This window comes from Gadus morhua, chromosome 1 (genome assembly GCF_902167405.1).
Source record: "Gadus morhua chromosome 1, gadMor3.0, whole genome shotgun sequence".
Classification (NCBI taxonomy): domain Eukaryota; kingdom Metazoa; phylum Chordata; class Actinopteri; order Gadiformes; family Gadidae; genus Gadus; species Gadus morhua.
The window spans coordinates 19,787,744-19,813,472 of record NC_044048.1 but is presented as its reverse complement, the minus strand read 5'-3'; the positions used below and the strand labels follow the sequence as shown (position 1 = coordinate 19,813,472).

The 25,729-nt window shown below is 51.0% G+C and overlaps 2 protein-coding genes across 13 annotated transcripts in view; both read right to left on the bottom strand.

The window, feature by feature from the left end:
- prex1 (phosphatidylinositol-3,4,5-trisphosphate-dependent Rac exchange factor 1) overlaps positions 1–6,838 on the bottom strand; it is a 95,127-nt gene extending 88,289 nt beyond the window's left edge. For 4 of the 6 annotated variants that reach the window (XM_030357946.1, XM_030357929.1, XM_030357955.1 and 1 more), the window contains exon 1: positions 6,264–6,837. In XM_030357946.1, the coding sequence (XP_030213806.1) occupies positions 6,264–6,410 (147 nt within the window). In that variant the 5' untranslated portion in view covers positions 6,411–6,837. Of the gene's footprint in view, positions 1–6,263 lie in introns of all 6 variants that reach the window. The other 2 variants (XM_030357912.1, XM_030357920.1) reach the window with 1 other exon arrangement.
- A 1,035-nt stretch (positions 6,839–7,873) lies between these two features.
- ralgapb (Ral GTPase activating protein non-catalytic subunit beta) overlaps positions 7,874–25,729 on the bottom strand; it is a 34,629-nt gene continuing 16,773 nt past the window's right edge. For 2 of the 7 annotated variants that reach the window (XM_030357968.1, XM_030358006.1), the window contains 15 exons: positions 24,268–24,398; positions 23,646–23,828; positions 21,948–22,096; positions 21,170–21,357; positions 20,758–20,861; positions 19,700–19,855; positions 17,831–18,040; positions 16,582–16,740; positions 15,761–15,929; positions 14,997–15,119; positions 14,124–14,260; positions 13,534–13,642; positions 12,974–13,052; positions 11,890–12,038; positions 7,874–10,573 (listed from right to left, as the gene is read on the bottom strand). In XM_030357968.1, coding sequence (XP_030213828.1) covers positions 10,380–10,573; positions 11,890–12,038; positions 12,974–13,052; positions 13,534–13,642; positions 14,124–14,260; positions 14,997–15,119; positions 15,761–15,929; positions 16,582–16,740; positions 17,831–18,040; positions 19,700–19,855; positions 20,758–20,861; positions 21,170–21,357; positions 21,948–22,096; positions 23,646–23,828; positions 24,268–24,398 — 2,240 coding nt within the window. In that variant the 3' untranslated portion in view covers positions 7,874–10,379. The remainder of the gene's footprint in view (positions 10,574–11,889; positions 12,039–12,973; positions 13,053–13,533; positions 13,643–14,123; positions 14,261–14,996; positions 15,120–15,760; positions 15,930–16,581; positions 16,741–17,830; positions 18,041–19,699; positions 19,856–20,757; positions 20,862–21,169; positions 21,358–21,947; positions 22,097–23,645; positions 23,829–24,267; positions 24,399–25,729) is intronic. The other 5 variants (XM_030357977.1, XM_030358022.1, XM_030357997.1 and 2 more) reach the window with 3 other exon arrangements.

Sequence of the window (25,729 nt, the reverse complement as noted above, 5' to 3'; positions counted from 1 at the left end):
CGAGGCGGGTTCTGCTAGGCGCCATGACGACCAGACCGGCAATGGGATGGATCAGGGAGATCAGCCCATCGGCTCCCGTCCGAGCCGGTTCACGTTTCCATCGTTCGCAGTGACTGACAGGGTGATCCCCTCGTCGCCACGGTAATGGAGGAACGACCGGTGGAAAGTGCTTCAGGTTCCGACAACTTTAAACTTTAATGGGTGCAGCATTGATCTGATCAATTTGTTCTCAAACTCCCTCGCTCACTTCTGCTGCGGCATGAATAACAAGCTTCAGCCCCGTGACCGAACTCTTCCAGATGTCTCACACCGAGTAAAAAGTAGATACCCTTCTTATCATCTGGTGCTCTGAGAGGAAGGCGACGCATGTTTAAGAGCATGACCAAAATAAACCAGCTAACCTAAATGGGTGGTACACAACGCCAAAAATAAGCACAAGAAACACATTTCATCAACCACGGCATCATGTGGTTGCATGTTCCTCAAACGGCCCCACTGTGTCGTGTAGTTCGACTGCACAGGGCAGCGACCAGGGCATCCTGGTCGGCATGAAGGCCGACAAATTCTCACGCATGTGGCTAAGGAGGTAGAATGGGTTGATTTGTAACCGGAAGTTGCTAGTTCGATCCCCGGCTCCTCCTAGCTGAGTATCGAGGTGTTCCTGATAAGACACCTTTCCCTAACTGCCCCTGACAAGCCGGCTGTCACCCTTCGCGGTCGACACCTCCGTCGGCGTGTGAAAGTGTTTGCATTAATGGGTGAATGTTAGGCAATATCGTACCATGCTTTGAGCGCCCCCACTGGTTAGAAAAGCGCTATAAAAATGCAGTCCTTTTCCCATTTAGCATCTTTCAAAGGAGACCACCCATTAGCTCCCTTCGTGTCCCTGGATCCCCGACACGTCTTCACCCTTCTCCTTCCTCCAAGAAAGGGCGGATCAACCGATGGACCGCACATTGGTCCGTTTGTTTGGTTCAGGGCTTTTCTCCAACGGGGGAAATTAACCTCTGACCCCGGACAAACCTATACATCTGGTTGTGTTTGGGGAATCCTGACAAACAGTAAGGACCCAGTGCCTCTGTCCACAAACCCCGACATGAGACCACCTCCCTGGGGGGGGGGGGGAGCGGAGAGAATTCCTGGGGGTCTTAGCCTCCTCCCATGCTAAGCTCACTGCATCTTCCCATCCTGTGTACGAGTGGCCAACGCAAACTTGGAGGCTGGCTTGTGGTCTCCGCTGAACTCGTGTTATCTTCGTGCGGAGAGCTGTGACCGGGCACATGTTTGCTTCTCCTTTCTGACATTGCAGAAGAGCCGTCCATCCCCGTCACGGCTGTGGCCTGCATTCTCTGCTATACGTCCTATACATGCTATAGGTTCTTCACACGCTATATGTTCAAAAGCATAACAGATGCTCTTTAAGTGCTTTATGCTATACTAATTCTATGCAGCTTTTGGAATGTAACATAGGTCCAATATTGATCAGAATATGATTTGTTCTCTGCGTCATTTGCAAGTTAAATATATTAAAGTACTACAAGAGAGGGAGAGCGGGAGAGAGAGCAAGAGAGAGAGCCAGAGAGAGGGAGAGCGAGCGAGAGAGCGAGCGAGAGAGTGAGAGAGCATCCTGACACGCATCAGTCTTCACACATTACAACACACTTTTTTTTTTTACACAATTTCACCTCCGCTAAGTGTGTGTTCTCAGCGCTCGCTTTGGGCCTGCCTTGCGTCTCGATGACCTCAGTTCTGCAGTGTTTCGCCCACGCCGCTGACGAGCGGTCGTGGCGGCACAGCGAGCGAGCATAAAAACGTAGCCCCGGGCGTACGAAAACGCGGGCGCAGGCGGGACTGGGACAGGGCCCAGGTCGCAGCACCCCTGGGTGCTGCGGCAGCGGTTGAGACTCGCCCACCAGGGATTCCTCACATTCCTGGAGCGGCCTAATGCCGCACAGGGGTAGCTTAAAATGCACATGATTCCTAACACACCCACTCACAGGACGTTGTAGCCAGGCACCATTGTACGCACGAGATTACTTTGGGTGGTGCAGCTCACTGCATCAAAGAGCGTCCAGCCCCGAGCACTGTTGACGGGGTTGTGATCCCGATGGGGGACTGTAACGCGGTACACTACACGCTAAAGACCCCTACTCTCGCTTCATAACCCCCCACCCCCCTGCTGAGTAACAGGTCTGCAGGTTCGAATCCCACCGGACCTCAGTTCGGTATGCAGCCACTGTGAGTTGACAGCACCACGGCTGGGCTCGCTGTGTGAGACCCTGGACCCCTCTGCTTCTATTAATAACACACACACACACACACACACACACACACACACACACACACACACACACACACACACACACACACACACACACACACACACACACACACACACACACACACACACACACACACACACACACACACACACACACACAGAAACCTGATGCAGGGCTCCCTGGGTGGTGAGGGCGGGCGAGAGACATGGAGGGAGAGAGAGAGAGAGAGAGGGGAAAGACTCAACAGGGGGGAGTGAGCGAGGAGGGGGAGATAGGGCTCTCCTGGGGGTCCAGTTAGAGTAGATTGAGGTGTGTGTGCGTGAGCGTGTGTGTGCGTGTGCGTGGCATAGGGTCAAACAGCACAGGTTTTAGGTTTCCTTTTCTAACACACACACACACACACACACACACACACACACACACACACACACACACACACACACACACACACACACACACACACACACACACACACACACACACACACACACACACAAAATTATGGAAGTTCCATGGGTAAGGAACCCAGCGATGCCAAGATCCCACATAACCACCACCAACTCGTTCACGCGAAAACAGACCTTTCCAAAACAGCCAAACCACCATGATACGAACAGGAATCCCCCTGGCCCGGTGAGTAGACACCGGGCCGGCCACATCCCCTGGCCGGACCCTTCCTGAGGGGAACCCGGAGGGGGGGGGGGGGGGGAAACAGGGAAAACCCACCGACTGCTGTGGAGTCCAACCGACAAAGATTTCCCCCAGCAGCACTAATCTAGGTCCCACAATGCACCCGGGCCGATCTCCGCTGACTCCAGAGCTGAGCGGGGCTAACGACTGAAGCTAACGATGGAGCCTCTAATCCAGGGGATTGGTTTACAGACTCCGACTGAGGAGCCAATCACTGCACACTAATCCTTCTCCAAACACACACACACACTTTCTGGTTCTCCCACAATGACATGAAGATACACACAAGTCACTGTTTGTCGCTCACACACACACTTTTTATGTCACAAACACACGCAGTTTCGGTGTCACACACACACACACACACACACACACACACACACACACACCGTCGCCCCCCCGACCTCGCCTCCCGGGTGAGGCTCTCTGATTGGCCGGCTGAGAGGCGGTGGTACCGACCAAGAGACGAGGGCAACGTGATGAGAGTGATGCTGTAACGTCACGTGACCAAGAGACACAAGAGGGTCAGGACTAAGATGAGACCAAGATGGAGGAGGGGAAGCAAGAGGTCTGCTTGGGAAGGGGGGGGGGGGGGATCAGAGAGGAAGGGGGCCGGGTTGGGGAGGGGACAAAGAAAGTGCCGGATGATAACAGATGAGGTCAAGATGTCCGCCCCAAGCATCCTGCTCCTTTCTCCAGTCAACGCTGAGACAGTCACACACACACACACACACACACACACACACACACACACACACACACACACACACACACACACACACACACACACACACACACACACACACACACACACACACACACACCTTTACTGAAACCATATGGTGAGATATCAGAGACAGGGTCTTTCAATCAGTTGGTGTGCGTCAGTTTGCGTGTGTGTCCGTTTGCATGCATGTGTCAATTTTGCATGCCTGTGTGTGTGGCAACAGAGGGGCAGGATGGGGGGGGGGGTGATGGTAGAACCATTAGTTTCCGTTCCCGTTTCGTTTTTGCAAATGCCTGTCAACTGTACATAATGTATTCCACTGATACCATGACATCATGCATCCATATGTGCATACTTCTCTCTCACACACAAACACACACACACACAATGAATGATTACAGAGTAACTTAACACTACAGTATCCCTCACAGAGAGAAAAGACCCCCCCCCACACACACACACACACACACACACACGTCGCCATACTGTCCTGTCCATCCATACCGTGATGTCACACGGCTCGCGTTCGCTGCATCAATCAGCGACTCGCTGCAGTGACCCACTCACACCAGAGGTTTCGCTGTTGCTCATGGAACCCCGATTTTAACACACAACGGCTCCTAAGTCACAGCTTCTGTTTACATACAATATGTAGCTCAACAACATCCCTCTCTTCTCTGAGCAGGTTTACATGCTATTTGCCAGTAACATTTGAAAGGTGACCCGGCGGTGCTAACGCCGCGGACAATGGCAGCCATTCATGTCAGAAGCCCTCCGCCCCCCCCCCCCCCCCCCCCCCCCCCCCCCCCCGGCCGCTTGGAACAGACGTGCTAATTCTCTCGGACACCTTTCAACTGCACGACAAGTAGAGGGTTTGGAAAGCAGTCCGTGCTGAGCGTAGAGGCCCGTGTTGGACTGACTGCGGATATCCTATTCATTCTGTGTCTCCATAATTATGCAAAAAAAAAAAGAATCACATTACAAAATAAAAATAAACTTTAATGATGTCACATTAACGAAAATAGTCAATTGTGAAATTACGGCATGTTATGAAATAAAAAATCAAAAAAAACAACTTTGTTGCACTATGATTGAAATCCCTTGTGCGTGCATGCGCGTGCATGTGCGGATATCCACACAGAAGACGTAGAGACGAAAGCAGAAAGAGGGAGGGGTCGCATCCTGGGGTTAGTGACAACACACACACACACACACACACACACACACACACACACACACACACACACACACACACACACACACACACACACACACACACACACACACACACACACGCGCGCTTTAATCCTCTGTAACTTTCTTTATTCACGCCTATAGCCTCTTAATCTCAGCTCGAAAGTCACAAGGATTTCCAAAAATTCCCAAACAACCTGGACTACAGATGTAACGTCCCAGGGCACGCGTGGCTGGGTGCAACAACAGCAACATCACGTGTCAGATGCACGCTGCGTTAAGAATCGCGTGCATCTACTGGCCATTGTAAACTTTTGACAGAAAGAATCTGATCACGGGTTTGCAGAAACCCAGATTCTATCACACGACCGCAACACATGATCGGTGCGATCAAGTGTCACACAAAGAGTAAACGAATGAAACAATAAGACTGGAGATAAGTCTTATCACGGCCAGCCGAGGGCGGAGCGGTGATGAATGGCTTCATGAATATCAATCTGACGGCAGGGCCGAGAGTGACCGTCCACAGACACTCTGCTGTGTAAACACCGCCCGGCCTGGCCCAGGGCGGGGGGGCGCTTAACACACAATAGTGAGAGCCACACACGAGCTTTGATAACACAAGAGCTTTGATAACACTCGATCTTTAATTCACTTAGCAGCACAACACCAAACTCTGGCCCTGCAGCGAATGCGGTAATAGATACAGGGGAACTGATCAATAATTAAAGGTGTGTGTGTGTGTGTGTGTGTGTGTGTGTGTGTGTGTGTGTGTGTGTGTGTGTGTGTGTGTGTGTGTGTGTGTGTGTGTGTGTGTGTGTGTTCCCTGATTGACAGTGCTCAGGGTTAGAAAGTAGAACTAAAAGTTCATGTGTATGAACAGAGCTGCTGTCATTATCGGGCAGAGGCGACCACTCTGGAGAAGTGATGTTTTGTTGGAACAAGGCCGGTTTGAAACCCAAACACCGGGTAGATCAGTGGACAGAGAGACAGAGAAACACGGTGTGAGAATGACAGGGAGGGAGAGAGGAGAGGAGAGGAGAGGAGAGAGAGAGAGAGAGAGAGAGAGAGAGAGAGACAGACAGACAGACAGACAGACAGACAGACAGGGAGAGGGAGAGAGGGACAGGGAGAGAGAGAGAGGGACAGGGAGAGAGAGAGAGAGGGACAGGGAGAGAGGGACAGGGAGAGAGAGAGAGAGAGAGAGAGAGAGAGAGAGAGAGAGAGAGAGAGAGAGAGAGGGAGAGAGAGGGACAGGGAGAGAGAGGGACAGGGAGAGAGAGGGACAGGGAGAGAGAGGGACAGGGAGAGAGAGGGACAGGGAGAGAGGACTCTGCGTTGAGGAGTAGAAGTCACGCCAGTCTACTCACCGACTGGAGGAACAGTAAGGTCCTCACGTAAGCCCGCTCCGTGTTGAGAATCTCGTTTAAAACGCACAGCCGGAGCCGCTGCTGCCGGTCCGACTCCTTGCTGCTGGCGTGGAAGCCGTTCTCTACGTGCACGTCCTCCTCCTCCATGGTAGTCCCTCTCGAACACCTCTCTCAGGGGGTCAGAGTGTCCACACGCTCCCGAAGCGACAGGCTCCTTAGTCCATGCTGCAGCGGTAACTTTGTGGAGCCTCCAAACGGCTGGACATGCGCACTGCGTCACGCAAAACCCTCCTCGGGACCCGAACTTTAGAGTCCGAACATAACACAACACGCGCTGACCCCGTGGGTCCGAGTCACAACCTCCCGCAGAGCTGAGACGCCGCGCGACGCCTGGAGATCAGTGGAGAAACGAGGGAGACTGCTCACGTGCCCTCTCCGAGAGAAGCAGGGTGACTGAGGCAGGGCGAGATGTGTCTGGATACACGCGCTGAGGGAAGTGTGAAGTAGTCTGACGCACGCGCTGCGAGCGGCCGCCGCGGTGCAGGCTGCAGGGTCTAGTGAAGCTCTCTGCTGCTCGGATCTGAGCGCTGGGGACGGGGAGGCGTGCATCTGCTGCCGCTCGCACCCGGGGCTGCGTGACGTCAGGGACCGTCTGCAAGGTGCACGACGAAACGCGAACGTCGAACGCGTGCGTCGCTCTTCTCAAAGTTCGCAGGAAGGAGTTTAGAATGAACGACTAGTCTGGAATTCAAATGAATGTAGACGAAATAAAAACGAAACAGAAAACACTGTAGAATGATATTGATTCAAGGAACATTATCTTCTGTTTAATAAAATAATTCTGTTTTCATTTTTATTATTTCCCCCCCTTAATAGCAAACTGTCGCAAAAGGATAGAAGAATATGTTTTTAATATTCTTTCTACTGTCCATAAAGTAGGCCTACATGGTTCTGCGCGCTTTCATACTCGACCCCAGCCTGGATCTGGCTCCTGGCGCCCCCTGGCGGATTAATCTTGTACCTTCATGAAGAATACAGCTGCAATTAAACACAACCTACATCGCCAAGTAGGCCTACTATAGGGAGGTTGCAAGACGTGACCTTGTCCCAAATCGACAACGATTCAAACGCGTTTACCTTTTAAATAGGCTTCATCTCATAGATTATCTAGGCGTATCGGTTACCATAACACCGTCTAATGCTAAATCGGTTCGCACGGCGAATGCCAGGTCATATGGAAATTCCTGTTCAACGGTCTCTGTAAAAGTCAGTTTCACACGTGTGCAGAAGGCCCACCTAGACATCGAGGCACAGCTTGAATGTGAATGACTTCACGTCCGAGAACCGAGAACGAGCGCCTCCTAGATGTAGTCAAAATGTGCATCCTGTTTTGTCCCAGGGCCAACCCGTCGCACAGCAGCGACTAACGACAACCACCCCACCTGTCTGCGGTTTACAGTTGTTCATCGTACCCGGAGATCCTACTTTCACATGGCTGTGCTGAGCAAACTTAATATCTGCAGAAAAACAACATGTTGCTCGTGACAGGTCTGCGCTCTACACAACACAAGCCTGACTGCAGTACACCATAAATAAGTCAAATATCGAGATGGATTAAAAGATATTTATGAGTTTTTAATTAATGCATTCATGGTACATTCAATGACCATTTAAAATCTCCTACGCACTTTTACATTCATTCCTTTTTTTCTTGCAATTTCAAATCAGGAATGCGACCCCCAGAATGCACCTTCATGTATTTACACGTTTGACCCCATTGCTGTACACACGCACGGGTCAAACCATCACGGTAGGATCATACAACGCACGATGGACCCGATTGACTGCAGTTTCTTTGAAGCATATTTAATGGACTCTTTCAGAAACAAAATAAAGGCATGTGCTCACAGCACTAAAGTCATCATAAAAAGGTGATTTTTGCAGGGTTAATTCAACACGATTAAAAATTCCATCTGTTCTTCATTTATACTCGACAAGATAATACAACTCTTCAGCAGGGATTAACTCTCAACAATGTGTACAAGTAGAGGCTACAAAAGACTCGGAAGAGAACCAAGGACATAGAAAGTAAATGGAAAAAATGTGCTCAGTGCATTAAGACAATAAAAGAAAAACAAAGCCAAACTAAAAGCAGGCTGCTGCCGTCCGGTGTGATAAATAGATTGACATTGTTCCCGGCCAATGGGGAGAGAGCAGCGTCCCGGGCCCACCCACTGTGAGTAAACATCACGTCGGTGTGTACGAGATGAACGCACAGAGAGCTCACACCTGCTGCCATCGAAGTAAGCTCAGACGGAGAGTGAAGTCAGCTCAGACGGAGAGTGAAGTCAGCTCAGAAGGAGAGTGAAGTCAGCTCAGACGGAGAGTGAAGTCAGCTCAGATGGAGAGTGAGGTCAGCTCAGAAGGAGAGTGAAGTCAGCTCAGACGGAGAGTGAAGTCAGCTCAGATGGAGAGTGAGGTCAGCTCAGACAGAGAGTGAAGTCAGCTCAGACGGAGAGTGAAGTCAGCTCAGATGGAGAGTGAGGTCAGCTCAGACGGAGAGTGAAGTCAGCTCAGACGGAGAGTGAAGTCAGCTCAGACGGAGAGTGAAGTCAGCTCAGACGGAGAGTGAAGTCAGCTCAGATGGAGAGTGAGGTCAGCTCAGATGGAGAGTGACGTCAGCTCAGACGGAGAGTGAAGTCAGCTCAGATGAAGACAGATGTTCTGAACCCAGTGTGTGCGTTGTTGGGGTCCAATAGTGTTTTGGGGGTGGGGGGGGGGGCTGGAATTCCACCCTTTCTCCCTACAATGACATCAAGCTTATTTCCATATCGGTTCAGTTGGGTCAGAGGTCGCGGTGTGCGCACATGATTCTGGAGAGCGGAGTGGACGTGATTGGGCGGGCAACGGGGCCGTGGCAACGGGCCTTCGTGCACAGATGAGCGCACGCACTCGTACACGCATTGACACGCAGACGCGCTTGCATGCACGTACGAGCATCGTGCGCACACGCATGCGTGGAGGCATTCAGAGGGCCACGCACAAGGTGGGCAGCAGAATGACGAGGAGCGTTTGGTTTTTCCGTTTCACGCGCTGTGTGGAGTTCAAGTTAAAATGGCAGTCAATGTCACGGTGATTCCCCTCTGCATATCATTAAAGGAAGACTTTGGAGACAAGCCGCTTTGCATCTCTACGTGTGTCTGTGTGTGTGTGTGTGTGTGTGTGTGTGTGTGTGTACTGTATTTGTGGTGTTTGTGTGTGCTGTATGTGTGCGTGTGCTGTATGTGTACTGTGTGTGTTTGTGTGTGGACGCACACGTGCATGCGTGTGTGTAAATATATACACATACAAACATGAGACAACGTAGACGGTGGACTTTGGGTCGCAGGTGTCACTTGGAGTCTCTCTGTGGATGGACAGACGACGTAGCTTCCAGAAGGTTCCGAGCGGGGGGTCAGCGTTCCCGACGGCGCTCCGGACCCGACTCACAAACCGAACGGGGGGAAAACCGCCCTTATCTTAGTGTCTCCGTGGACAACGCACGGGCAGGGGGAGGAGTTATTCTGTTAAAGTTCGGAGAGAAGAAGAGAGTTCTGCAGCCATGGATCTAAACAGCGAGGAGCCAGTCACTTCTGGAAACAGTCCCGGCTAGCGGCCGGTCCAGTGTCCGTGGCGCTAGGCGCGGCTAGCCCGGCATCAGCTAGCCCGGCGCTAGGCTAACCCGGTGCTAGGCTAGCCCGGTACCAGCTAGCCCGGAGCGCGGCTGCGGCGGCGGTCGGCCAGCATGCTGCACCTCGCAGTTTTGACACTTTTGCTCTTGAAGTCGACTGGCAGACAGTGTTGAGATATATGTATACATATATATTTATAGATGTGTGTTTCGGTGTGTGTGTGTGTGTGTGTGTGAGTGTGTTAATATAAATAAAAAATCAGTACAGTATAAATATAGAGATTTTGTGTCCGTGTGTGTGTTTATGCGTTTTCTGTGTGTTTATGTGTGTGTGTGCGTGTGTGACCTATGTGTGTGTGCGTATGTTCTTGCATGCCCTGTACGGGCCAGTGTTTCGATACGGGGTGGGGGGCGGGGGGGGTGGGGGGCGGAGGTCAGGGGTCAGGTCAGAGGTGGGGCCGGCCCTCCCCCACCTGGTGGAACAGGGAGGTGTAGAACTCGGGCTCCAGCTGCTTGTTGCGGTAGCGCTGGACCATCTCTGTGATCTTCTGCTTGCGACGCACGTGGGGCGGGTTGTACAGGTCGCTCTCCAGGCGCTTGCGCCGGCACACGTTGATGACCGTCTGACGCACCAGGAAGCCTGGGGGGGGAGGGGGGGGGAGAGTCAGTCACTGGACCAGAGGGAGAGGGGGCGGGACTTCCTGTTGAGAAATCCTGAGCTACTTTACTTCCTCTGCACGTTATTTACTTTTATTGTCACAAAGTAAAATTTGTTTTGATTCTCACATTTTTGTATCCATTATTTTTATGTTGACAATGCTGACATTGTTATTTTATTTTATTAAATATAGGGAGAGAGTGGAGGAGAAAGAGAGAAGATACATGGAAATAGAGTCTGGAACCGTCGGTAAGGAGAGGACTAGGAGGAGGAGAGGAGGAGGAAGAGGAAGAGGAAGAGGAGGAGGAGGAGGAGAGGACTAGGAGGAGAGGAGTGGGAGGAGGAAGAGGAGGAGGAAGAGGAAGAGGAGGAGGAGAGGACCAGGAGGAGGAGAGGACTAGGAGGAGGAGAGGAGGGGGAGGAGGAAGAGGAAGAGGAGGAGGAGGAGGAGAGGACTAGGAGGAGGAGAGGAGTGGGAGGAGGAAGAGGAGGAGGAGGAAGAGGAAGAGGAGGAGAGGACCAGGAGGAGGAGAGGACTAGGAGGAGGAGAGGAGGGGGAGGAGGAAGAGGAAGAGGAGGAGGAGAGGACCAGGAGGAGGAGAGGACTAGGAGGAGGAGAGGAGGGGGAGGAGGAAGAGGAAGAGGAGGAGGAGAGGACCAGGAGGAGGAGAGGACTAGGAGGAGGAGAGGAGGGGGAGGAGGAAGAGGAAGAGGAGGAGAGGACTAGGAAGAGGAGAGGAGTGGGAGGAGGAAGAGGAGGAGGAAGAGGAAGAGGAGGAGAGGACTAGGAGGAGGAGAGGAGGAGGAAGAGGAAGAGGAAGAGGAGGAGGAGGAGGAGAGGACTAGGAGGAGGAGAGGAGTGGGAGGAGGAAGAGGAGGAGGAAGAGGAAGAGGAGGAGGAGAGGACCAGGAGGAGGAGAGGACTAGGAGGAGGAGAGGAGGGGGAGGAGGAAGAGGAAGAGGAGGAGGAGGAGGAGAGGACTAGGAGGAGGAGAGGAGGGGGAGGAGGAAGAGGAGGAGGAAGAGGAGGAGAAGGAGGAGGAGGAGGAGGAGGAGGAGAGGACTAGGAGGAGGAGAGGACTAGGAGGAGGAGGAAGAGGAGGAGGGGGAGAGGACTAGGAGGGGGAGGAGGAGAGGAGGAAGAGAGGACCAGGAGGAGGAAGAGGAGGGAGAGGAGGAGGAGGAGGAGGAGGAGGAGGAGAGGAGGAAGAGGATGAGGAAGAGGAGGAGCAGGAGGAGGAGGAGGAGAGGACTAGGAGGAGGAAGAGGAGGAGGGAGAGGAGGAGGAGGAGGGTTACCCAGGGCTCTGCGGCTGACCACCATGCCGTCCACCAGGGGGATGACCATGCTGAACTTGCCCACGGCGCCGTGAAGACGCATGCGGAACAGACCGGTCTTCAGCGGGTGGATGAAGATCAGCGGGACGTCCTTCTCCAGCAGCCCTGACCTGGGGGAGCAGAGGAGGAGCAGGGGGTGAGGAGGGGGTGAGGAGGTGGGGTGAGGAGGTGGAGGGGGAGAGCCACCATGCTGACTCTATTTGAAACGTGCCACTGGTAGTTCATTAGGGCTGGGTAAGAAAATCGATTTCATCGATTTTGGATCGATTTCATTTACATTATGCATAATCGATCCATAGGGCATTAGCTCGTTTTATATTTTTGATACCATTATTAATATTTTTGCACTTTAATAAACACTGCCTTAATGCAATGTGCAGTGATGGAATGTTGTAGTTCAAGTTCACTTTCAATTCCTTAATGATTTCAAAATTGCACTTTTGAGACTTGAGAGTTTTGTTTAGTACTCAAGTTTAAACCGTCCGATTTACAACTATGCACTTAAAACCTGTTGTTTAAGATGAAGAGAAAAAATAAAGTATAGTATTATTTTGTAACACAGTTTTCATTATTTAAGAGCAGATTGAATCGAATCGAATAGTGATTAATCGATTCAGAACCTTGAATCGAAATAGATTCAGGAAATCGGCCACGATACCCAGCCATATAGTTCAATGGGCTGAACCTTGCAGGCAGGCAGCCAGCGAAAAGGCTTCATCTAAATAATTTGGATATCTCTCAATCTATTAGCTAATAGTGAGACTGCCAAGTAGGAGTGCATTGAAACAAAGAAAGAAATGTTCCGACATCCTTCGCTATTTCCAAGTTTATCTGTGGTATTTGGATTTGATTGTGGGGAAGATCTGTGTTGACCACGTTAACCTCTGACTGCCACCTCAGTCCCACAACACAGGTCGTCTATCAGAGCCTGGGCATACTGCTATAGACCGTATTGCTGCACAGTGCCCCCTGTGGGTGGGTAGGGGTTATTGCATGGTGACAACAGAGGGCAGGGGGGGTGGCTGTAGCGTGCTGAGGTCCCTACCTGCAGGACGTGCTGCTGCTGACGTTGGCCTCCAGGCCTGTGCTGGTCTCCGCCAGAAGATCGGAGAGAGGGAAATTCTCTGAAACAACAAACAGAACGAAATGTAGAATCCACATTTTCAGGTTCCTAACATCTCCTCGGCGCGTTGGCGTCGACCCACCGGGGGCTGCTGTGTACCTAGGAAAATATGAAACCCTTCACAACCGCCGCTGCCGAGCTAGAGGCAAGTGTGTGTGTGTGAGTGTGAGTGTGTGTGTGCGTGTGCATGCGTACGCATCTGCTTGTGTGCGTGCATTTGCATAATGCAATTCGTGTGTTTGTATAGCGTGGTTGTGCATGCATCTTTGTGTGTGTATATGGTGTGTGTATGTGTGCGTGCATGGGTGTGGTTTGTGTGCATCCACGTCTGTCTGTACTTGTGTGTGCACGTACATTTGCATGTTTGTGTACGTGCCTGTGTGTGTGTGCCTGTCTGTGTATGTCTGTGCATGCATCTGCGCGTGTATGCATGCGTATCTGTGTACGTGCATGTGTGTGTGTGTGCGTGCGTGCGTGTTTACCGATGTCGTCGAAGCGCTCCACCCAGACCACAAACACCTTGGTCTCAGGCCCCAGCAGAGGGAAGGACTTCCCCGTGGACGACCGCTTGGTCTTCACCAGAGGACTCAGCTGCACACACAGGGAGAAGCGAGAGATGTGAGGAGACTCCCGTGACCCACACTTCTTACAAAGCTGTGCATGTGCTTCCACACAGAGAGACACGTTAAAGGAAACTCCTGTGACCCACACCGCTCACAACGGTGTGCATCTGCTCCCACACACACCTCGTTTAACTCAACATCTGCTGATAGTGAGTCAATGACCCAGTGTACTGACGCGCAGCGCAGCGCACGGGCAGTTTAAGCTTCGGATTATGAATCATGAGGTCATTGACTGCTCGTCTCTGTAGAGAATAGACCTAGCTGTTAGCTACGTACCTTCTTGACTGACCCAAGGTTGTCAGAGTGGTTGGTAGAGCCTTTAGCAGTTAACCGCTAGCTGTTATCCGTTAGCCGTGAGCTACGTACCTTCTTGACTGACTCCAGGTTGTCAGAGTGGTTGGTAGAGCCTTTAGCAGTTAGCAGTTATCCGTTAGCCGTGAGCTACGTACCTTCTTGGCCGACTCCAGGTTGTCCGAGTGGTTGGGGAACAGCTCCAGCGTGAGGTTGGGCTGCTTCAGGATGGTGGGCATGAGGTCGGAGGTGGAGTCCGCCTCCACGGTGGAGTCACTGTGGACCGACGAGTCCTCTGGGGGCAGAAAGAGAGCCTCCGTCAGGGGGTCACTCACGGCGCGTTCACGTCGCTGGGAATTATGGGGAAAACATTTTCGCCACGTCGGAAAGTTCTCGTGAACGACACCTCATGACCCTCTTATGACTCTACCTCCGGTTTTTATCGGATAAAAAAAAATCTGCTGTGAAGAACTTTTAGATCCCAAACGCAGTGCACGAGGACGGTCGCCGTCGGCGACACGCGTAAGCGTGAGCGTCATCACTGGCGAGGTGTCTCGTTATCGCCAGGACGGTGAACGCGCCTTAACCCTCACCCCTTCGGAGGGTCATGGGAGCGCACAGATGGTCACTTTATAGATACTTCCATTTGGAGCAATATGGTTATTTTATGAAGGTTTTCATGTTTATATGATTAATCTCTTTTTATTTTTATATAATTCATGCGTTTATTCCTGACTGTATACAGGCATTTTTATGCTTAAATTGTATTTTCTATTCACGATTTTCAGTATAATTATTACGTCAAGCAGATTTATTACAACCTCGGGATTAATTAAGTACTCTGAATCCGGGTTTGATCCCTGCCTTCCTGCCTTCATCCCTGAGCAAGGTGCCCTAATCCCTACGTTTGCATGAATGATAGCATCTTAATCCGCTTTCAATTCAAGTCACCCCAGACTCAAGTCGCTTCGTATCGATGGTTCCGCTGAATGCCCAGAGTGCAGTGATGTGACCTGGTGTTCCCAACTGACCCGAGTTCTCCGTCAGCGAGGGCACCACGAAGGCGATCTCCGTCAGGGCGTCGGCGTAGTACAGCACCTTCCTCTCTCCGTTGAACATGGAGCCGCCCGTCTCCTCCGGACTGGCTGCGTCTTCTACCGAGGTCAGAGGTCAGAGGTCAATCACACCACACTTGCTGCGTGGAATTAGTGTTAACACTGACGGGGGTGGAGGGTGGAGAACCCTCCTGTACATGAATCCTGACGGGGTGTAGACGAGGCTGTGCTCTTTAGCAGTGGTTCTCAAATGGGGGTACTCGTACCCCTAGTCGTACTTTGGAGTACTGCAGGGTTTTCACCCTGAGCAGGTTTCAATACTGAAAGCTAGACAGTAGATAAACGAAAAAGTGGTTGAAATAAAAAATCAAAAAAAATCGAGAAAGGAGAATCCGGGAAAACAAGGCGCATCCGGAAGGATGTTTCCGGAAGAATATATTTGGGTGGGATTCACCACTACATGCTCGGCGTAGTTCTTGTTTTGTGGGGAGAAATTAGCCAACAGTTGCATATCATGTTTCGTTCATTGTCACTGTCAAATAGAGCGCAAATATATCATAGATGTTCTGCAAATTATAATATAATTTATCATTATTATTAAATCACAAAATGCTTTGCGCCGGTGAAAGGGGGTACCCAGATGAAGAGATATCTTAGAGGGGGTACACAGGTGGAGGAGGTTTGAGAACCCCCGCTCTACGGGAGCGCGCCCCCGCAGCCCCGCCCTGCCCTTGGCTCACCCTGTGGCGGGCTGGGGGGGCCGTCCGAGCAGCAGTTCAGAGACCAGCTGGTGTCCAGGTGGCCGGTCCAGCCCGGGTGGCGCCCCACCTCCACGGCCCAGCCCAGGGACAGCAGGAACTCCAGGAACTGGGGCTGCACGCTGCCCGCCGACTCCACGTTCCTCAGGATCTGTGAGGCACAGGCAGGGGTGAGACACCGTCGGGGTGAGACATAGGCAGGGGTGAGACACCGTCGGGGTGAGACACAGGCAGGGGTGAGACACCGTGGGGGTGAGACAGGTGCCGTTGTGAGACAACGTGGGGGTGAGACACGCGCCGGGATGAGACATAGTCAGGGGTGAGACACGCGCCGGGGTGAGACACGCGCCGGGGTGAGACACGCGCCGGGGAGAGACATAGGCAGGGGTGAGACACATGCGGAGGTGAGACACGTTCAGGAGAAGAAACTCTCACACATTGCTTGTGCATAAGGAGTAGTTGTACACACTGATATATAACATTTAACATTACATTATAACATTTATTTTAATTAGTGATTATATTGTATTCGACATTGAGACGTGTATTTTATTTTATTTGGTCGGGGAAACAGATATGCCCATGATAATTATATTGCAATTATTATATATTTTAAGTGCTGTTGATTTTTACAGTTTTTTGACATCCCATGACATCACCAGACGACATCACGGGTTGTGACATCCCCAGACGATGTCACGGGTGTGACATCAACACACAACGTCACGGGTGTGACATCCCCAGACGATGTCACGGGTGTGACATCAACACACGACGGCACGGGGGCGACGTCGTTCCCTCACCTCGTGGCTGCTCTTCTGGCCCGCCCGCACGTAGAACACGAAGACCGTGTCGAAGGGTCGGCACGGCAACAGGTCCAGGTAGCTGATGTCGTCGAAGAAGCCCGGCATGGAGGACTCCAGGCCGATCAGGTGGGGCGGCAGGCGGCTGTTGTTGGGCTCCTGGTTCAGGGAAACGCGGAGGGTCAACGAGCGGTTTAGACACGGTGGCAGGAGACGGAAGGTAGTTCCGAACGCACGAGCCGCATTCAAAATCGACGAAAACGCTAAAGTGAATACGCACGACAAATCAATTTAGAAATGCTGTGAAATGTACTTCACATCAGAATCAGAATCTCTTCATTGTCATTGCACAAAGTGCACCTGAATTGGGGTAGAGGCTCTCAAAATAAGTGCTTAAAAAAAAAATTAAAAAAAAAAAGCACTTATTTTTTTTTTTTAACTAGATATAGAACGTTAAAGAACTCAAACAAATATGTATATTTTAAAATGTCAACCAATTTTAATGGTCAGATTGGTATGATAATGCAATAATTTATAATTCTGCATTATTTAGAGAAATAACAGCTCTGGGGTAGAAAATGTTTGTTTTTGATCTGATTGACCTGTAGCGCCTCCCAGAGGGCAACATAAGTGGTGACGTACAGTAGTGTAGTAGTGATGCTATGCTAGAAGTTACCCTCCATTTCCATGTAGTGTGCTAACGGCTAACAGGACGCACACAGACATAATAAGTGTCAATCTTCTCGTCTGGTTATGTGTCAGACGGACAAAGAGACAAATCCCCCAAAAAGTATTTGGGGGATGTGAATTGAGTGTCAAACAGTTCAGTGTGTCTGTAAACGTACTGCTCCCACTACCACCACCTCCTTAGTCCCCTCCATGTGCTCAACCCTCCTCACATCACCACCCCCACCCCAGCTGATCTCCTGGTCCCCCCCCCCCTCGATTTTATTGTCAAACCATCACAAAACGAATATAATCGAGTCTTCGATTTTTTTCTAACTTTCTTTTTTATTAAATGTAAACAGCTGGATACATATCTGTACATTATTTTAGTTTTCACCATTTCGTGTATTTTTTTAAGGCGTTCTCTTAAGTTCTCTCAGTTACAAAGTATTTTTTGGGAGAGACGTGCTGAATAAATACATCATGTTTTCAAACTCGAAAATAATAATTTGAATATCCTGATTTCAATATTTACCAAAATAATCGTGATTATGATTTTTTCCCCATAATCGAGCCGCCCTACCTTGAGAGCCTCGAGGGACAGGAAGCCGAAGTGGGAGAGGAAGAGGCGGGCGGTCTGGAACTCCTGTGCGGGCGTGGGGGGCTTGCAGTCGGTGTGGGGGTCGGGGAAGGGCTTGGCCCGCCAGGCGTCCTCGCTGTTGCGCTCCACCGCCTGCTCGTACTCCACCTGCTTGCTCATCATGCTGCGCAGGCGCTCGTGCTGCAGCTCCAGCTGCCGGGGGGGGGGGGGGGGGGGAGCAAGGCATCATGGGAGCTCGTTAGAGGGGGCGGGCGAGGTTGGGAAAGGGGGAAGCTGATTGGATTACTGGGGAAGCCTTTAGAGGGGGACGTCGCCCGCTCGGCTGTGTTCCGATGTCATAGGTTGCGGTTAATGCTAAACCTTCGGGAACGTCGGACCTTTGACGACATCGGTGTGATTCGGAGAACGCAAATCACAGATGGACGACGTCAACGGTCCGACCTTCCTGTGATTGAGACTTTTCGGGAGTACCGAATTTTCGGAACTCCCGAAAATTCCGAATTTCGGGGAATCCGATTTTTTTTGCTCGGTCGTTTTCACAAACGTTCCGAATTTCATATCAAATCTCAGAACAAAGGCGAGCTGGACGTTTCCCCTCTAATGTTGTGGTTATCCCATAGTCCAGTAAGGTTAGGCGTCACCATCCCCCCCCTTACCCCATGTGTTGTAAACAGCCATCGAGGTTTATTGGTTACAGGGTTAGGTATGTTGGCACCAAACAATGTCTGGGGGTTAGCTTTATTTTCCATCATTTGTTTGTTAATCTCAACGAAAAACCGGAAAAATAATATTTTTGAAGAAAAGTTATCGACAATATATCAGTTTCTGGCAATGTTTTGGTGAAGGATGGTCTGTTTAGTGCCTTCTCAGATGTTACGTTGTGTGACAGATCCCACCACATTCCGCGCATTTTAATTCTTGGCAATGCAGAAAACGATGATGTTGTCTGATGTTGAATCACCACAGTCAGATTTTAAAACGTTAAATGTATTCCTAATCAAACGTTGAATGCTTGGTGCCAAAGAGGAATGAGGAGTAAGTTGTTACATGTTGTCATGAAGACCCGTTGTCAACGACACCCCAGCGGTTTCCAGAAGGATCTTCAAACTCACGTGTGGGTCATTACACTTGAATGTGTAGGTCGCCTCATCCTGCCAGCCCATACAACCCACCTGAACATATACATCACACAACCCCTTTACTGTCTGACCGCCATGTTGGAGCCACATCACAGAACCCCTTTACTGTCTGACCGCCATGTTGGAGCCATGAGGCCAGCCCATACAACCCAGCTGAACATATACATCACACAACCACTTTACTGTCTGAGCGCCATGTTGGGGCCACATCACAGAACCCCTTTACTGTCTGAGCGCCATGTTGGAGCCACATCACAGAGCCCCTTTACTGTCTGACCGCCATGATGGGGCCGTGGAGCCAGCCCATACAGCCCACCTGAACATATACATCACAGAAACCATTCACTACTTGGGCGGTAAGGGGGTACTACGGGTGAAAGGGGGTACAGTCGGTTCTATGGGGAACAGGAGATACTGGGGGGTATAGAGGGGTACTGGGAGGGTAAAGGGGGTACTAGGGAGAGAAGGAGATACTGGGGGGTACAGAGAGGTACTGGGAGGGTAAAGGGGGTACTAGGGGGAACAGGAGATACTGGGGGGTACAGAGAGGCACTGGGAGTGTAAATGGGGTACTAGGGAGAGAAGGAGATACTGGGCGGTACAGAGGGGGTACTGGGAGGGTAAAGGGGGTACTAGGGGCAACAGGGGGTACTGGGGGGTACAGAGGGGTACTAGGGGGTACTGGGGGATAAGGCGGGGGGCCGGTCCTCACCTCCTTGTTGACGATGTCGTCCAGGTCAGGGATGCTGACGTCGGCCTTGACCAGGGGGATCTTGTCCACCTCCTCGGGGAAGGGCCTCTGCTTCACGCTGTAGCGGACCCCCACGTCGTTGTTGGGAATCGGCCGTCCCTCAGGGACAAACATCTGCTGTACGGGGAGGGGAGGAGGGGAGGGGGGAGAGGAGAGGAGGGGAGAGGAGAGAGGAGGGGAAGGTTTTAAAGACAGCTGGTCAAAGCTCAGTTTGAAAGCTTCCTCAGAGATTTCAAATATTCCCTGAGTCAAGAGCTTAAAAGTAGCAATAAAATGTACGTTCCAGTCACAGCATACACAGAGTAGTATCTTCTTGAAACATTGATATCTATAAGGCATATATTCAGTGTGTGTGTGTGTGTGTGTGTGTGTGTGTGTGTGTGTGTGTGTGTGTGTGTGTGTGTGTGTGTGTGTGTGTGTGTGTGTGTGTCTATGGAAATACTAAATATGGATTCAACTTAAGGTCCTTCAAGATGGACCAGTGAAGAGAGTCATGAGAGGATGAAGAGAAGATTGGAGAGGAGAATGAAGAGAGCAGAGACCAGAGAGTAGAAGAGAGAAGAGACCAGAGAGGAGAGGAGAGGAGAGGAGAGGAGAGAGGAGAGGAGACCAGAGAGGAGAGGAGAGAGGAGACCAGGGAGAGGAAGAGAGAGGAGAAGAGAGAGGAGACCAGATAGGAGAAGAGAGAGGAGACCAGAGAGGAGAAGAGAGAGGAGACCAGAGAGGAGAGGAGAGAGGAGACCAGAGAGGAGAGGAGAGAGGAGACCGGAGAGGAGAGGAGACCAGAGAGGAGAGGAGAGAGGAGACCAGAGAGGAGAGGAGGGAGGAGACCAGAGAGGAGAGGAGAGAGGAGACCAGAGAGGAGAGGAGACCAGAGAGGAGAGGAGAGAGGAGACCAGAGAGGAGAGGAGGGAGGAGACCAGAGAGGAGAGGAGAGAGGAGACCAGAGAGGAGAGGAGAGAGGAGACCAGAGAGGAGAGGAGGGAGGAGACCAGAGCCTCTGGGTGCGGGTGTCTCACCCTCTGCGTGGCCCGGGCGGCCCTCGGCTGGTGGAAGAGCTGCATGGTCCAGGCGTGTCTCCCGGCCGTCCCCCGGATCAGGACCGTCACCGAGGGGCTGGGGTCTGGGGTCACAACACACACCTCAGTACACACACACATATCTGACTACACACAGACCTCACTACACACAGCGCTCACCACACACACACATCTCTGAATACATGCACTTCTCTGACTACACACACACATCTCTCAGGATTTGGAATAAGCCTAATTCATACACAGGACACTGCTATGGTCAGGACACCACCCACAAGCACCCATCTCCTCGTTCCCGGGAGGCGTGGGTGGAGGGGTGACGGGGTAAGTGTCTGGTGCCGGGCTGGCGGGGGATGGATGTGGCGGGGGGGGGGGTCCCTCCCAGACTCACTCTGCTCGTTGCCCAGGGGCTGCTCCAGCATGGCCAGGATGACCGAGTTGTCCAGGACGAAGTAGCGGAAGTTCCCGGCCCCAGTGGAGCTGAGGCGGGCGTAGCGGATCAGGGTGTCCTCGTTCAGCAGGCTGCAGGTGGAGGCCGGCCCGCTGGGCGACGGGAAGGCTCCCAGCACCTGCATGATGCTGCGGGTCGCCACGGCAACACGCACAGGTGGTACCCAGGACACAGGAGGGGGAGGGGAGTGGGTCAGTGAGCAGGGAAGACCCTTGGGAAGGCGAGTAGTAGGAGTAGTATGATGAAGACTATGATGAGGATTATGATGAAGACCATGGTGAGGACTATGATGAAGACCATGGTGAAGACTATGATGAAGACTATGATGAAGTCTATGATGAAGACCATGGTGAAGACTATGATGAGGACCATGGTGAAGACTATGATGAAGGCTATGATGAAGACTATGAAGACCATGGTGAGAACTATGATGAAGACTATGATGAAGACCATGGTGTGGATTATGATGAAGACTATGATGAGGATTATGGTGAAGACTATGATGAAGACCATGGTGAGGATTATTATGAAGACTATGGTGAGGATTATGATGAGGATTATGATGAGGACTATGATGAAGACTATGATTAGGATTATGACGAAGACTATAATAAGGATTATGATGAAGGCTATGATGAAGACTATGATGAGGATCCTGATGAAGGCTATGATGAAGACTGTGGCCCAGCCTCTGCTGGAGCCCAGGACTGTGACTGACCAGGAGAGGGTGGCCTCGGCGGCGTCCTTCACCCTCATGGAGGCGGGGTTGTGCTCCTTGTCCCCCTTGTGCCGGACCTCCTGCTCCTGCCGGGACTTGCTGCCTGAGATCCCCAACTCCACGATCTCCAGCACCTCCACCAGGCAGGCCTGCTCCACACGAGAAACAACGCTGCCTCAGCCCGGGGCCGCCATGTTGTACAACATTTACATTAACATTGAGGGCCTTCAGCAGACTACATTTATAGTACATTTGTACTATAAAATACATTTCAAGTACATTTGTCAGAAGAAGGAGAGACAACAATATCGCTGCCGGTACAGGAAGGACGTTCATAGTACCAAGTGCCAAGCACTAACAGTCGCTAGGTTAACCCATTCTCCGGATACAACAAAGGTAGCTGGGATAAAGGCCCAGTCACACCCTACGGTGGATACGGATAGGAACCCTTTCGTCCGGTCCCGGAGGTGTTTCGTCCGTCAGTGGGTCCGTCGCCTCTGAGCTTACGAATCCGGAGTGCTTCGGGAGAAACGGAGCACTACCAACGGAAATCGAAGCGGCAGTATAGTCAGAAGTCCAACCATTCGCGAAAATAGAGAGTAGTATAATATCTGATATGTATTATATGATATATTGTATTTAACGTTTTATACTTATATCATACTATACACCTGACCTTTTTATTTTATTGTTCACCTGCTCTGGCAATGAGTTGTAACTGGTCATTTAAAAATGCCGCAACATTTTGAGGAGAGAATCTGCGGGTTGGTGAGAAGTGTCACATAGTGTTGGCTCGTTCGGTTCGAATGACCGAGTCTTTAGGACGAACGAACTGAACCGGTTCGTCTCTCTCGTTCGTTTGGTCATCTCGTTCACCATTCGATTCACCGGAAACTCGACTGAACGAACGAACGAGTTTCCGGTAGCACTAACTCCACTAAGTCTGACTGACTCAGATGAGAACCGTGCAATGGGGTCCATTCCATGATGCGATTTACCGCATCATACCACAAACTCGACTGAACGAACGAACGAACGAACGATTCGCGAACGACTCCTCCTGGCGAACTGAATCACGCGAAATGAGTCACGGAAACGAATCATTGAATCCACCACTGTCAAATGCCACCAGTAGGCCTACACTTTTTGCGCCTTTTTTTTGCCGATTTCGGATGACACAAAGCAAAATCATCTCCTCTACAGATGCCATGTTTGCGATTGTCGATGCCGGTAATTTGTGACACGACTGTCACTGCCCTCTAGAGGATGTATTGCGTAACATCCGTGCGTACTTTAAGTGATAGGACGTACAACATACATACGCAAGAGGTCTGGTATAACATTCCATCAAACGGTGTGTGGCCATAGTGCCCTTTGTTCTTCAATCAAATGTAAAGATCGGTTTATGTTTTTATAGTACCTATACAACCACTTTAACGACGCAAAGCTTACAGCTACAGTAAACAGTGATGGCTCCCATCGACCTCAGCATCAGACTTTAAGCACGTTTTCTATGCTCAGAATCACAGACGCAGCCTCATAAATGCAAGTAACCGCCAAGAGACCCAATACCTCAGGCAGCTCTTTGACCCATATCTTTACTCAGGGCTTGAGGATAGGCCCACGAGGGACTGATGGAGGAACGGGGATCGGAGCCAGGTTCTGGTCTTCTGCTCTACCAGACCCAGGGAGCCCTACCTTCTCGTCCAGCATGTCGGGGTGCTCAGTGAGCCACACGCAGAGGAACTGGAAGGCGGCTACGATCATGGAGTGGAGGTCCCGGGACTGGAGCGGGGCTGGCCGGCTGCATTGGTACACGATGTAGAGACAGATGGCAAAGACCGCCCGCTTCCGGTCCGCCGAGTCCACTCCGGCCTTTACCTGGAGCCGGACACACAAGAGGAACGTCTGTTACATAGCCAGTAGTGGGTACTGATGAAGGAGGCCGTTGCTAATTTAGGACAAGCTAACTTTATTCAACCCACACGAGGGAAAGTATCTTGTTACAGGAGCTCAAGAGTCAAAAGTTGGGGAAAATTGAAAGTGATGAATAAAATTTGAAATACAATAAAATACAAATCTACGGAAGAGTCCACATGTGATTATTTTTTTGGAGTTCTGACTTTAATCTCTGAGTTTAAAGTCAGGAATCTGAGACTAAATTCAGAACCCAAAGAAAATGGCAATAATCCTCCGTATACATCACATACACCTTTCACTTTCACTTTCACAGACATAACCACGATGGATAATGTCACACAACATTGAGACATCCTGAACCCGGCATGATACCAGGAGTGTCCACTGGGGGGCGCCTCACCTTGGCCAGGCCGGCCAGCAGCTCCAGGGCGGCCAGTGAGATGCTCATGTCCTGATTCCACTGGGAGTTGAGTCTCTGGGTGACCAGGTGGATGCTGCGCACCAGCAGGCCAGCGGCCGTATCTGAAACACCTGAAGCATATCACACCCGAAATACCGGCCACCACACAGGGGAGGAGCAGAGGAGGAGCAGAGGAGGAGCAGAGGACAGGAGCATGAAGGACAACACCAAGGCTGGAGCACACAGGAGCAAGCATCACGCTGCTAACAGCCCAACCCCGCACACATGGCTGCTGTTAGCATCACATGGCTGCTGTTAGCATCACATTGCTGCTGTTAGCATCACACCGCTAACAGCCCAACCCCGCACACATGGCTAATGTTAGCATCTAACCGCTAACAGCCCAACCCCGCACACATGGCTGCTGTTAGCATCACATTGCTGCTGTTAGCATCACACCGCTAACATCCCAACCCCGCACACATGGCTGCTGTTAACATGCTCATGCATGCAACAGAGCTGATCTGTTGCATGTTAGCATTAGCCCTCATAAGCGTACATATACACGGGTGTATATGACATGGAACGAACACTGGAGCCTCCAGAATGTGTTTATGTATTGTGGGAGTTTAATACTTTAAAGTCAAATCAAATCTTTGACGAGCTGTAGCAAATTCTAATTTGTCAAATAGCAATTAGGAAAAAAGATGCATGCAAGTTTGAAACACCTGCGCTAAATCTCATGTGGGACCAGGACGTCCATATAAGGGTGGGCTTGAGGACATATTTGTTGAGTTGCGGCTTTTTGTATTAACATTTAAATTGAGCTTCCATCCAAAGTGACAGGCAATGTAACACGAATAATACTATGGTTTGTTAAAGTCACTCACAATGAGAACAGGTTTCATAAAAAAAACATAGGGCACTTCACTCAAAGTTCGCACACAAGACTGAGAAGACAAAAGACTGAGAAGATGAGGACAGAAACTTTAAAGTCTGAGACTTATGTCCGGCTTTAGAGCTTCACATCAGAAACTAAAGACACGGCATCACAGCAGAACCTCAGCGAGACCTACAGAGACATTTCACCCAGCGTTTCTTAACCCTCCAGATCACTTTGACCACGTTGGCTGAGGAGAACACGGTCATCATGTTAGTGCACATGTTGGTTAACATCGGACGGCCACGCCTCCCAGTAGACCCATGGCTGCTCCAAGCCCAGCTGACCCATGCAACAATGCAGCCCACATGGAAAGCTTACAGAAAGTCTGTTTGAGACGAGGAGAGGGGCTATGCTCCATCAGTTGGGCTGCCTTCTACAGGCGGAAGGGTGTATGTGTTGTCCAACGCCGAGACTTATGTTAGGAACTGAAGGTGTGTTGCAAAGCATTAATGCTGGTACTATTACATCTACACTCTCCTGTTTTTATACCGTCACGTCAAAGAGTGTCTCACCTACCTT